Source organism: Salvelinus alpinus, chromosome 20, assembly GCF_045679555.1.
Source record: "Salvelinus alpinus chromosome 20, SLU_Salpinus.1, whole genome shotgun sequence".
In the NCBI taxonomy this organism is placed as follows: Eukaryota; Metazoa; Chordata; class Actinopteri; order Salmoniformes; family Salmonidae; genus Salvelinus; species Salvelinus alpinus.
Genome location: NC_092105.1, coordinates 10011805 through 10024142, shown reverse-complemented (window position 1 = coordinate 10024142; position 12338 = coordinate 10011805). Strand labels below are relative to the sequence as shown.

Sequence of the window (12338 nt, the reverse complement as noted above, 5' to 3'; positions counted from 1 at the left end):
GACCTCATTCATAGCATCGTCGATCTGCTTGAGCTCCTCGTATCTGTCTCGTGACTCTCTCAGAGGCTGGATCATCACCTCAATCTGAGGGAACAGCTAAGAGAGACAAGAGGCAGGGTTTATCGTCATCGTCACAGTCGTATTCTCATTTTACAGTCCCATCCATCCGTCGCTCACCTTCATTACGGTCTCAAACATGGGGATGAGGACGAACTTGATGAATCCGATCTGGGCGGTGGGTTTGGTGACCTTTTGTCTGTCCATGAAGGGGGATACAGGCAGACTCTCTGCCTTCTCCCTGTCACTCTGTTGAAAGAATGGAGAAGAGAGAGAAAGTTCAGTGCAATCCTTCATTTTTAATACAAAACGGCACATACATGGGGTCCGGAATTATTGGATACCTTGATAACCATGATTTTTTTTTTTTTAAATCTGCAGGTTTTCATCAGAGATCTCTCTGTACTTTGCTCCGTTTATCTCTCCCTCAGTCCTGACTAGTCTCCCAGTCCCTGCCACCACCATGCTTCACTGTAGGCATGGTGCCAGGTGTCCTCCAGACGTGACGCTTGGTATTCAGGCCAAATAGTTCAATCTTGGTTTCATCAGACCAGAGAATCTTGTTTCTCATGGTCTGAGAATCCTTTAGGGTCTTTTTGGCAAACTCCAAGCGGGCTGTCATGTGCCTTTCACTGAGGAGTGGCTTCCGTTTGGCCACTCTACCATAAAGGCCTGATTGGTGGAGTGCTGCAGAGATGGTTGTCCTTCTGGAAGGTTATCCCATCTCCACAGAGGAACTCTTGAGCTCTGTCAGTGTGACCATCAGGTTCTTGGTCACCTTTCTGACCAAGGCCCTTCTCCCCCGATTGCTCAATTTGGCCGGGCGGCCAGCTGTAGGAAGAGTCTTGGTGGTTCCAAACTTCTTCCATTTAAGAATGATGGAGGTCACTGTGTTCTTGGGGAACTTCAATACTGCAGAAATGTTTTGGTACCCTTCCCCAGATCTGTGCCTCGACACAATCCTGTCTCGGAGCTCTACGGACAATTCATTCGACCTCATGGCTTGGTTTTTGCTCAGACATGCACTGTCAACTGTGGGACCTTATAGAGACAGGCCTTTCCAAATCATGTCCAATCAATTGAATTTACCACAGGTGGACTCCAATCAAGTTGTAGAAACATCTCAAGGATGATCAATGGAAACAGGATGCACCTGAGCTGAATTTCGAGTCTCATAAGCAAAGGGTCTGAATACTTATGTAAATAAAGTATTTCTATTTTTTGGTGTTTATACATTTGCAAACATTTCTAAAAAACTGTTTTCAATTTGTCATTATTGGGGTATTGTGATGTCATTATTGGGGTGTTGTGATGTCATTATGGGGTATTGTGTGTAGATTGATGAGGATTTTATTTGATACATTTTAGAATAAGGCTGTAGTGTAACAAAATGTGGAAAAAGTCAAGGGGTCTGAATACTTTCCGAAGGCACTGTATATGGGGCTTTACACTGTAGGCTATGTACTGTATAAAAACACATATACAGTACATATGGGGCTTTTACGTACCTGCATGAAGTACTCCTCCAGCAGACAGTCGACCCAGGGCTCAGCCACCTCCATGGGCCGCACCTCGTTAGAGATGTCACAGCACTTAATCAGCACCATCTTCAGCTAGGAGTCAAAGGTTACACAGAGCATAGTTTAATATAGGGAGGGGGTCTACCAGATGGCCCACATAACTAGCAGCAGAAAGGACTAACAAACACACCTAGGGAAGTTGTAAACATAGTATTACTGCATTGGCCAGTAGAACAAATACACTGATTTGCACAAACTGTAAGGTAGTAGAAAATGTGTATTCTAGGGTCAAATACATAGTCATGTGTATCCTTACACAAGTGACATGCTCTTCATCACTGAAGTCAAAGCGGTCCACTTTATGCTTGAATGAGTCCAGTATCTCGCCATGTCGTGCCATGTCTGTGGCCAGGATCAGTGTGATGATTCCCTAAGACAGAGAGAGAGATCAGTGTGATGATTCCCTAAGACAGAGAGAGATCAGTGTGATGATTCCCTAAGACAGAGAGAGAGAGAGATCAGTGTGATGATTCCCTAAGACAGAGAGATCAGTGTGATGATTCCCTAAGACAGACAGAGAGAGAGATCAGCGTGATGATTCCCTAAGACAGACAGAGAGATCAGTGTGATGATTCTCTAAGACAGACAGAGAGATCAGTGTGATGATTCTCTAAGACAGACAGAGAGAGAGATCAGTGTGATGATTCCCTAAGACAGAGATACAGGTCAGCACGCACACACACACACACACTCCTACCCCCTACCTGACGAATCTGTTTGAAGGCCTCAGCATCGAAGGTGGAGAAGATGTTGCAGTCAGGCTGGGAGAAGATCTGGAAGGCCACGGCACAGTGATGATTCTCCAGAGGAGAGATGTCATTGTAGCGTACCGCAAGCTCCGTCCGTGCGTTTATCTGGTACCTGAGAGAGAGAATTAGTCTCACAGGACCATGCTTTCAAATCCCTTCTTGAATGAAACCTGGGTGTCTAGTTGCATTGAATTAGGATGGACAGACTGTGTCTAGTTGCATTGAATTAGGATGGACAGACTGTGTCTAGTTTCATTGAATTAGGATGGACAGACTGTGTCTAGTTGCATTGAATTAGGATGGACAGACTGTGTCTAGTTGCATTGAATTAGGATGGACAGACTGTGTCTAGTTGCATTGAATTAGGATGGACAGACTGTGTCTAGTTGCATTGAATTAGGATGGACAGACTGTGTCTAGTTGCATTGAATTAGGATGGACAGACTGTGTCTAGTTTCATTGAATTAGGATGGACAGACTGTGTCTAGTTGCATTGAATTAGGATGGACAGACTGTGTCTAGTTGCATTGAATTAGGATGGACAGACTGTGTCTAGTTGCATTGAATTAGGATGGACAGACTGTGTCTAGTTGCATTGAATTAGGATGGACAGACTGTGTCTAGTTGCATTGAATTAGGATGGACAGACTGTGTCTAGTTGCATTGAATTAGGATGGACAGACTGTGTCTAGTTTCATTGAATTAGGATGGACAGACTGTGTCTAGTTGCATTGAATTAGGATGGACAGACTGTGTCTAGTTTCATTGAATTAGGATGGACAGACTGTGTCTAGTTGCATTGAATTAGGATGGACAGACTGTGTCTAGTTTCATTGAATTAGGATGGACAGACTGTGTCTAGTTTCATTGAATTAGTATAGACAGACTGTGTCTAGTTGCATTGAATTAGGATGGACAGACTGTGTCTAGTTGCATTGAATTAGGATGGACAGACTGTGTCTAGTTTCATTGAATTAGTATAGACAGACTGTGTCTAGTTGCATTGAATTAGGATGGACAGACTGTGTCTAGTTTCATTGAATTAGTATAGACAGACTGTGTCTAGTTGCATTGAATTAGGATGGACAGACTGTGTCTAGTTGCATTGAATTAGGATGGACAGACTGTGTCTAGTTTCATTGAATTAGTATAGACAGACTGTGTCTAGTTGCATTGAATTAGGATGGACAGACTGTGTCTAGTTTCATTGAATTAGTATAGACAGACTGTGTCTAGTTGCATTGAATTAGGATGGACAGACTGTGTCTAGTTGCATTGAATTAGGATGGACAGACTGTGTCTAGTTTCATTGAATTAGTATAGACAGACTGTGTCTAGTTGCATTGAATTAGTATAGACAGACTGTGTCTAGTTGCATTGAATTAGTATAGACAGACTGTGTCTAGTTGCATTGAATTAGGATGGACAGACTGTGTCTAGTTTCATTGAATTAGTATGGACAGACTGTGTCTAGTTTCATTGAATTAGTATAGACAGACTGTGTCTAGTTGCATTGAATTAGGATGGACAGACTGTGTCTAGTTGCATTGAATTAGGATGGACAGACTGTGTCTAGTTTCATTGAATTAGTATAGACAGACTGTGTCTAGTTGCATTGAATTAGTATAGACAGACTGTGTCTAGTTGCATTGAATTAGGATGGACAGACTGTGTCTAGTTGCATTGAATTAGTATAGACAGACTGTGTCTAGTTGCATTGAATTAGTATAGACAGACTGTGTCTAGTTGCATTGAATTAGTATAGACAGACTGTGTCTAGTTGCATTGAATTAGGATGGACAGACTGTGTCTAGTTGCATTGAATTAGGATGGACAGACTGTGTCTAGTTTCATTGAATTAGTATAGACAGACTGTGTCTAGTTGCATTGAATTAGGATGGACAGACTGTGTCTAGTTTCATTGAATTAGTATAGACAGACTGTGTCTAGTTGCATTGAATTAGTATAGACAGACTGTGTCTAGTTGCATTGAATTAGTATAGACAGACTGTGTCTAGTTGCATTGAATTAGGATGGACAGACTGTGTCTAGTTTCATTGAATTAGTATAGACAGACTGTGTCTAGTTGCATTGAATTAGGATGGACAGACTGTGTCTAGTTGCATTGAATTAGGATGGACAGACTGTGTCTAGTTTCATTGAATTAGTATAGACAGACTGTGTCTAGTTGCATTGAATTAGTATAGACAGACTGTGTCTAGTTGCATTGAATTAGGATGGACAGACTGTGTCTAGTTTCATTGAATTAGTATAGACAGACTGTGTCTAGTTGCATTGAATTAGGATGGACAGACTGTGTCTAGTTTCATTGAATTAGTATAGACAGACTGTGTCTAGTTGCATTGAATTAGGATGGACAGACTGTGTCTAGTTGCATTGAATTAGGATGGACAGACTGTGTCTAGTTTCATTGAATTAGGATGGACAGACTGTGTCTAGTTTCATTGAATTAGTATAGACAGACTGTGTCTAGTTGCATTGAATTAGGATGGACAGACTGTGTCTAGTTGCATTGAATTAGGATGGACAGACTGTGTCTAGTTTCATTGAATTAGTATAGACAGACTGTGTCTAGTTGCATTGAATTAGGATGGACAGACTGTGTCTAGTTTCATTGAATTAGGATGGACAGACTGTGTCTAGTTTCATTGAATTAGGATGGACAGATGGCAGAGAGAAAGAGAGAGAGAATAAAAGTCTCACGTGTTGTTGTACCCGGGATGCTGCAGATCGTGGCACACGGCAGCTGTCATCAGAATCAGAATGTCCACCTGGGTGAATATCTCCTGGGAGACTCACAACACAGGCCCATTACGTCAATGAATGGGCCATCTGTGTACTGTGCGCACGTGTGTGTGTGTGCGTGTGCGTGTGTGTTCCCGGCATGCAAGTTTGTACAGGTAGGTAAATCCGTGTTTGTGTGAGTATGTGTGTGTGTGTGTGTGTGTGTGTGTGTGTGTGTGTGTGTGTGTGTGTGTGTGTGTGTGTGTGTGTGTGTGTGTGTGTGTGTGTGTGTGTGTGTGTGTGTGTGTGTGTGTGTGTGTGTGTGTGTGTGTGTGTGTGTGTGTGTGTGTGTGTGAGTGTGTGTGAGTGTGTGTATGTGTGTGAGAGATCTCATTAGCACGTCTTTAACATGGCCGCCTCATAATCACTCATTATAGCCTTTGATGATAAATAACCCTCTCATGAATGGTGGACCACGACAACAGGGGTCGAAGAGGATGCCAGAGGGAGCGTCTCCAAGGGAGTAGAATTTCTCTTCCAAACTCATCTCTCTGCGTCTCTCTCTCTCTGCGTCTCTCTCTCTCTGCGTCTCTCTCTCTCTGCCTCTCTCTCTCTCTGCCTCTCTCTCTCTCTGCCTCTCTCTCTCTCTGCGTCTCTCTCTCTCTGCGTCTCTCTCTCTCTGCGTCTCTCTCTCTCTCTCTCTCTCTCTCTCTCTCTCTGCGTCTCTCTCTCTCTCTCCCTCCTCTTCAAGAAAAAAAACTATTCCTCCTCACCAATCTCTCTTTCTCATCACTCCAGTATTATTGATGCCCTTTTATAGAGCTGAGGTATATAGTCTTACTGTGGAATTACTGTGGAATTACAGAGGGCACGACAAAGCCTATTCCTCCTCGGGAAACACAAAAGATTTGGCATGGGTCCTGAGATCCTCAAAAGGTTTTACAGCTGCACCATCGAGAGCATCCTGACTGGTTGCATCACTGCCTGGTACGGCAATTGCTCGGCCTCCGACCGCAAGGCACTACATAAGGGTAGTGTGTACGGCCCAGTACATCACTGGGGCTAAGCTGCCTGCCATCCAGGACCTCTATACCAGGCGGTGTCAGAGGAAGGCCCTAAAAATTGTCAAAGACCCCAGCCACCCCAGTCATAGACTGTTCTCTCTACTACCGCATGGCAAGCGGTACCGGAGTGCCAAGTCTAGGACAAAAAGGCTTCTGAAACAGTTTTTACCCCCAAGCCATAAGACTCATGAACAGGTAATCAAATGGCTACCCGGACTATTTGCATTGTGTCCCCCACCCCAACCCCTCTTTTACGCTGCTGCTACTCTCTGTTTGTCATATATGCACAGTCACTTTAACTATACATTCATGTACATATGTACATACTACCTCAATTGGCCCAACCAACCAGTGCACCCACACATTGGCTAACCGGGCTATCTGCATTGTGTCCCGCCACCCACCACCCGCCAGCTACTCTCTGTTCATAAGAGGTATATGCATAGTCACTTTAACCATATCTACATGTACATACTAGCTCAATCAGCCTGACTAACCGGTATCTGTATGTAGCCTCGCTACTTTTATAGCCTCTACAGTATATAGCCTGTCTTTTTACTGTTGTTTTATTTCTTTACCAACCTATTGTTCACCTAATACATTTTTTGCACTATTGGTTAGAGCCTGTAAGTAAACATTTCACTGTAAAGTCTACACCTGTTGTATTCGGCGCACGTGACAAATAAACTATGAGTTGATATTACTGTAGTATTACTGTAGTATTACTGTGGTATTACCTGTAGTATTATATGTAGTATTACTGGGGTGTTACTGTAGTATTACTGAGTGATTACTGTGGTATTACTGTGGTATTACCTGGAGTATTATTGTGGTATTACATGTAGTATTACCTGTAGTATTACTGTGACATGACTGCGATTTTACCTGCAGTATTACTGTAGTATGAATATGGTATTACTGTAGTATTACTGCAGTATTGCCTGTAGTATTACTGCAGTATTACTGTAGTAGTACCTGTAGTATTATTGTAGTAATATTACAGTATTACTGTGGTATTATTGTGGTATTACCTGTAGTATTACTGTGATATGACTGTATTATTACATGTAGTGTTACTGTAGTAATATTGTAGTATTACTGTACTATTACCCGTAGTATAACTTTGGTATTACCAGTAGCATTATTGTAGTATTATTCTGGTATTACTGTGGTATCACCCATAGTATTACCCGTAGTATTACTGCAGTATTACCTGTCATATTACTGTGGGAATACCTGTAGTATTACCTGTAGTGATAGTATTACATGTAGTATTACCTGTAGTATTACTTGTAGTATTACTGTGGTACTCCCTGTAGTATTACTGTGGTATTATTATAGCATTACTGTGGTATTATCTGTAGTATTACTGTAGCATTACATGTAATATTACTGTAGTATTACCTGTAGTACTCCCTATAGTATTACCTGTAGCATTACTGTTGTAATACCTGTGGTATTACTGTAGTATTACTGTAGTATTACCTGTGGTACTCCCTATAGTATTACTGTGGTAATATTATAGTATTACTGTAGTATTACCTGTAGTATTACTGTAGTATTACCTGTAGGCTGCAGAGGCAGATCATGCTGTACATCATCTGGGTGACACAGAAACAGTGACGGAAGTTATGGAAGGGATTCACCTGGTAGTTGTCATGGATACAAAGCTGCAGGGAGGTAGAGGGGAAGGAAGACGTGAGACCATCAGACATCTACAACGAACCCGACACTAGTAACAAGTGGTGCAGCAGTATATGAAGAACAGTTGTAGATATCTCTAGATGTCTTACCAGCCATCTCTTTAGTGTGATGGGGTTCATGTTAAAGCCCTTGACCAGGTCCAGGTCATTGTACATGTGCTCCAGGCAGCTCAGCATCTGGTCACATGAAGGAAGGTGGAGAAGTGAGACCGAGTGTGAGCAACAGTTCTATGACAGTTGAGTGTCTATGGTAGTTGAGCCTCTCTGGTAGTTGAACCTCTCTGGTAGTTGAACCTCTATGACAGTTGAACCTCTATGACAGTTTAACCTCTATGACAGTTGAACCTCTATGGTAGTTGAACCTCTATGACAGTTGAACCTCTATGACAGTTGAACCTCTATGACAGTTGAACCTCTATGGTAGTTGAACCTCTATGACAGTTGAACCTCTATGACAGTTGAACCTCTATGACAGTTGAACCTCTGACAGTTGAACCTCTATGACAGTTGAACCTCTATGACAGTTGAACCTCTATGACAGTTGAACCTCTATGACACTTGAACCTCTATGACAGTTGAGCTTCTATGGTCCAACCCCTTGTCCTCACCTCATTGGGCTCCCACTGCCACACATCAAAGGTGGGATGTCTGAGAGCTTCCACTGTCTCCTGCAGGTGGTACACACACACACACTTGTACACTCACACTCATATGCGCGCTCACACACATGCACACACATACACATAGAGTGAGGCATGTACATGCACGCACGCATATAGAGCGAGGCACATGTACTCACATGCAGACATAGAGTGAGGTACACACACACACACACACACACACACACACACACACACACACACACACACACACACACACATAGAGCGAGGCACACACACACACACACACATAGAGCGAGGCACAGAAGAGGAGAGAGAGAAGAACAACAATGTTTTGGTGAAGTCAGCGTCTGACCTCGTTGGCCTCCCACAGCCAGAGGTCAAAGGGCAGGCTTTCTGAGGACGTCTATGGTCTGCTGCGAAAGCCTGTACTGCAAGCCACAGAGCTCCCAGTTTACCCAGTCTGCCTCCGGTGCTAGTTATGGGCTTAGCTCTACATACCTGACCTCACCTGACCTCACCTGACCTGACTACAGGTGTTAAACCAGCACCGGAGACAGATGCTGGCTGTAATTCTTTAGGCGAGGCAGCTGGCCCCTAGGGCCTTTGCACTCCGCACCCACCTATGAAATCTAGGGGAAACACTGGCACACATGACATGGGTGTACTTAACTAGGGGCATGCTGTATCTGACAAGGTGGAGGTACATCAGTCATACAACTGACTCAGGACATACAGGTGGTGTTCTGACACTATGGACCTACAGGAGGTGTTCTGACACTATGGACCTACAGGTGGTGTTCTGACACTATGGACCTACAGGAGGTGTTCTGACACTATGGACCTACAGGAGGTGTTCTGACACTATGGACCTACAGGAGGTGTTCTGACACTATGGACCTACAGGTGGTGTTCTGACACTATGGACCTACAGGTGCTGTTCTGACACTATGGACCTACAGGTGGTGTTCTGACACTATGGACCTACAGGTGGTGTTCTGACACTATGGACCTACAGGTGCTGTTCTGACACTATGGACCTACAGGAGGTGTTCTGACACTATGGACCTACAGGTGGTGTTCTGACACTATGGACCTACAGGAGGTGTTCTGACACTATGGACCTACAGGAGGTGTTCTGACACTATGGACCTACAGGAGGTGTTCTGAAACTATGGACCTACAGGAGGTGTTCTGACACTATGGACCTACAGGAGGTGTTCTGAAACTATGGACCTACAGGAGGTGTTCTGACACTATGGACCTACAGGAGGTGTTCTGACACTATGGACCTACAGGTGCTGTTCTGACACTATGGACCTACAGGTGGTGTTCTGACACTATGGACCTACAGGTGGTGTTCTGACACTATGGACATACAGGTGGTGTTCTGAAACTATGGACCTACAGGAGGTGTTCTGACACTATGGACCTACAGGTGGTGTTCTGACACTATGGACCTACAGTCCCTGATAACAGGCTCACTGACACACACAATGAAGTAGGAGTAATTTGCAGACCACTGCCTTACTTTGGGGCAAGAGGGCACGTCTCTCCGAGATGTCAGCTTCTTTTTGTCATCCATGAAATGACTAAAGTTCAAAGCAAGAAGCAAACAATAAATCAGACAGTATGTAACCTTATCAGACACCCTTAGGTTATTAATAACACTGTATTATGCGGAAAAATGAGCTTAACTAAATCTTTTAATAATTGTCCAACCTGATCCCACTGTTATGCCACTGATCTACCCTTAGCAAGAGAGTGAGATCTCTGAGGGGGGTTGTTAAAATTGAAGTATAATAATACCTGATCTAAATATATAACCTAATGAGCATGACCCTGGTTCTAAAGCCCTGCTAATGACTGACTGGGGAGGGGGGGGGGAGAGTTATTTTTGTCAATACTTCCTCTACTAACTTACACTAACTAGGAGCTCAGATAGGACTGTTCAAATATCAGATGCAGAAAACACCATTCAGGCATTGGACATCGTTATCAGGATTCAGGTCGCAGCGAGAGGTAAACGTTCAAAGATGATGATGTAATAAGGTGACTAACCTGTTGTTCATGGAGGGCATCTCCTCCCTGAGCTTCTTGATGTCGCTGTGACACTTCTCTATCTCCACCGCCTTCATCCCCTCCACTGCAGAGAGAGAGAGAGAGAGAGGGAGAGAGAGAGAGAGAGAGAGAGAGAGAGAGAGAGAGATCTTCTCATGCTTTGTTGATTTCAAAAAAGCCTTCGACTCAATTTGGCATGAGGGTCTGCTATACAAATTGATGGAAAGTGGTGTTGGGGGTAAAACATACGACATTATAAAATCCATGAACACAAACAACAAGTGTGCGGTTAAAATTGGCAAAAAACACACACATTTCTTCACACAGGGTCGTGGGGTGAGACAGGGATGCAGCTTAAGCCCCACCCTCTTCAACATATATATCAACGAATTGGCGCGGGCACTAGAACAGTCTGCAGCACCCGGTCTCACCCTACTAGAATCCGAAGTCAAATGTCTACTGTTTGCTGATGATCTGGTGCTTCTGTCACCAACCAAGGAGGGCCTACAGCAGCACCTAGATCTTCTGCACAGATTCTGTCAGACCTGGGCCCTGACAGTAAATCTCAGTAAGACCAAAATAATGGTGTTCCAAAAAAGGTCCAGTCACCAGGACCACAAATTCCATCTAGACACCGTTGCCCTAGAGCACACAAAAAACTATACATACCTCGGCCTAAACATCAGCACCACAGGTAACTTCCACAAAGCTGTAAACGATCTGAGAGACAAGGCAAGAAGGGCCTTCTATGCCATCAAAAGGAACATAAATTTCAACATACCAATTAGGATCTGGCTAAAAATACTTGAATCATTCATAGAGCCCATTGCCCTTTATGGTTGTGAGGTCTGGGGTCCGCTCACCAACCAAGATTTCACAAAATGGGACAAACACCAAATTGAGACTCTGCATGCAGAATTCTGCAAAAATATCCTCCGTGTACAACGTAGAACACCAAATAATGCATGCAGAGCAGAATTAGGCCGATACCCACTAATTATCAAAATCCAGAAAAGAGCCGTTAAATTCTACAACCACCTAAAAGGAAGCGATTCCCAAACCTTCCATAACAAAGCCATCACCTACAGAGAGATGAACTTGGAGAAGAGTCCCCTAAGCAAGCTGGTCCTAGGGCTCTGTTCACAAACACAAACACACCCCACAGAGCCCCAGGACAACAGCACAATTAGACCCAACCAAATCATGAGAAAACAAAAAGATAATTACTTGACACATTGGAAAGAATTAACAAAAAAACAGAGCAAACTAGAATGCTATTTGGCCCTAAACAGAGAGTACACAGTGGCAGAATACCTGACCACTGTGACTGACCCAAACTTAAGGAAAGCTTTGACTATGTACAGACTCAGTGAGCATAGCCTTGCTATTGAGAAAGGCCGCCGTAGGCAGACATGGCTCTCAAGAGAAGACAGGCTATGTGCACACTGCCCACAAAATGAGGTGGAAACTGAGCTGCACTTCCTAACCTCCTGCCCAATGTATGACCATATTAGAGAGACATATTTCCCTCAGATTACACAGATCCACAAAGAATTTGAAAACAAATCCAATTTTGATAAACTCCCATATCTACTGGGAGAAATTCCACAGTGTGCCATCACAGCAGCAAGATTTGTGACCTGTTGCCACAAGAAAAGGGCAACCAGTGAAGAACAAACACCATTGTAAATACAACCCATATTTATGCTTATTTATTTTAACTTGTGTGCTTTATCCATTTGTACATTGTTACAACACT

General features: G+C 43.5%; 1 protein-coding gene across 4 annotated transcripts in view; it reads right to left on the bottom strand.

Moving 5' to 3' along the window:
* The window catches only part of LOC139546271 (high affinity cGMP-specific 3',5'-cyclic phosphodiesterase 9A-like), a 47059-nt gene that overhangs the window by 512 nt on the left and 34209 nt on the right, over positions 1-12338 (bottom strand). For 3 of the 4 annotated variants that reach the window (XM_071354433.1, XM_071354435.1, XM_071354434.1), the window contains 10 exons: positions 10580-10664; positions 10050-10110; positions 7989-8075; positions 7761-7865; positions 5111-5193; positions 2342-2498; positions 1894-2007; positions 1566-1670; positions 178-306; positions 4-96 (listed from right to left, as the gene is read on the bottom strand). In XM_071354433.1, the coding sequence (XP_071210534.1) occupies positions 4-96; positions 178-306; positions 1566-1670; positions 1894-2007; positions 2342-2498; positions 5111-5193; positions 7761-7865; positions 7989-8075; positions 10050-10110; positions 10580-10664 (1019 nt within the window). Of the gene's footprint in view, positions 1-3; positions 97-177; positions 307-1565; positions 1671-1893; positions 2008-2341; positions 2499-5110; positions 5194-7760; positions 7866-7988; positions 8076-8506; positions 8591-10049; positions 10111-10579; positions 10665-12338 lie in introns of all 4 variants that reach the window. The other variant, XM_071354436.1, reaches the window with a different exon arrangement.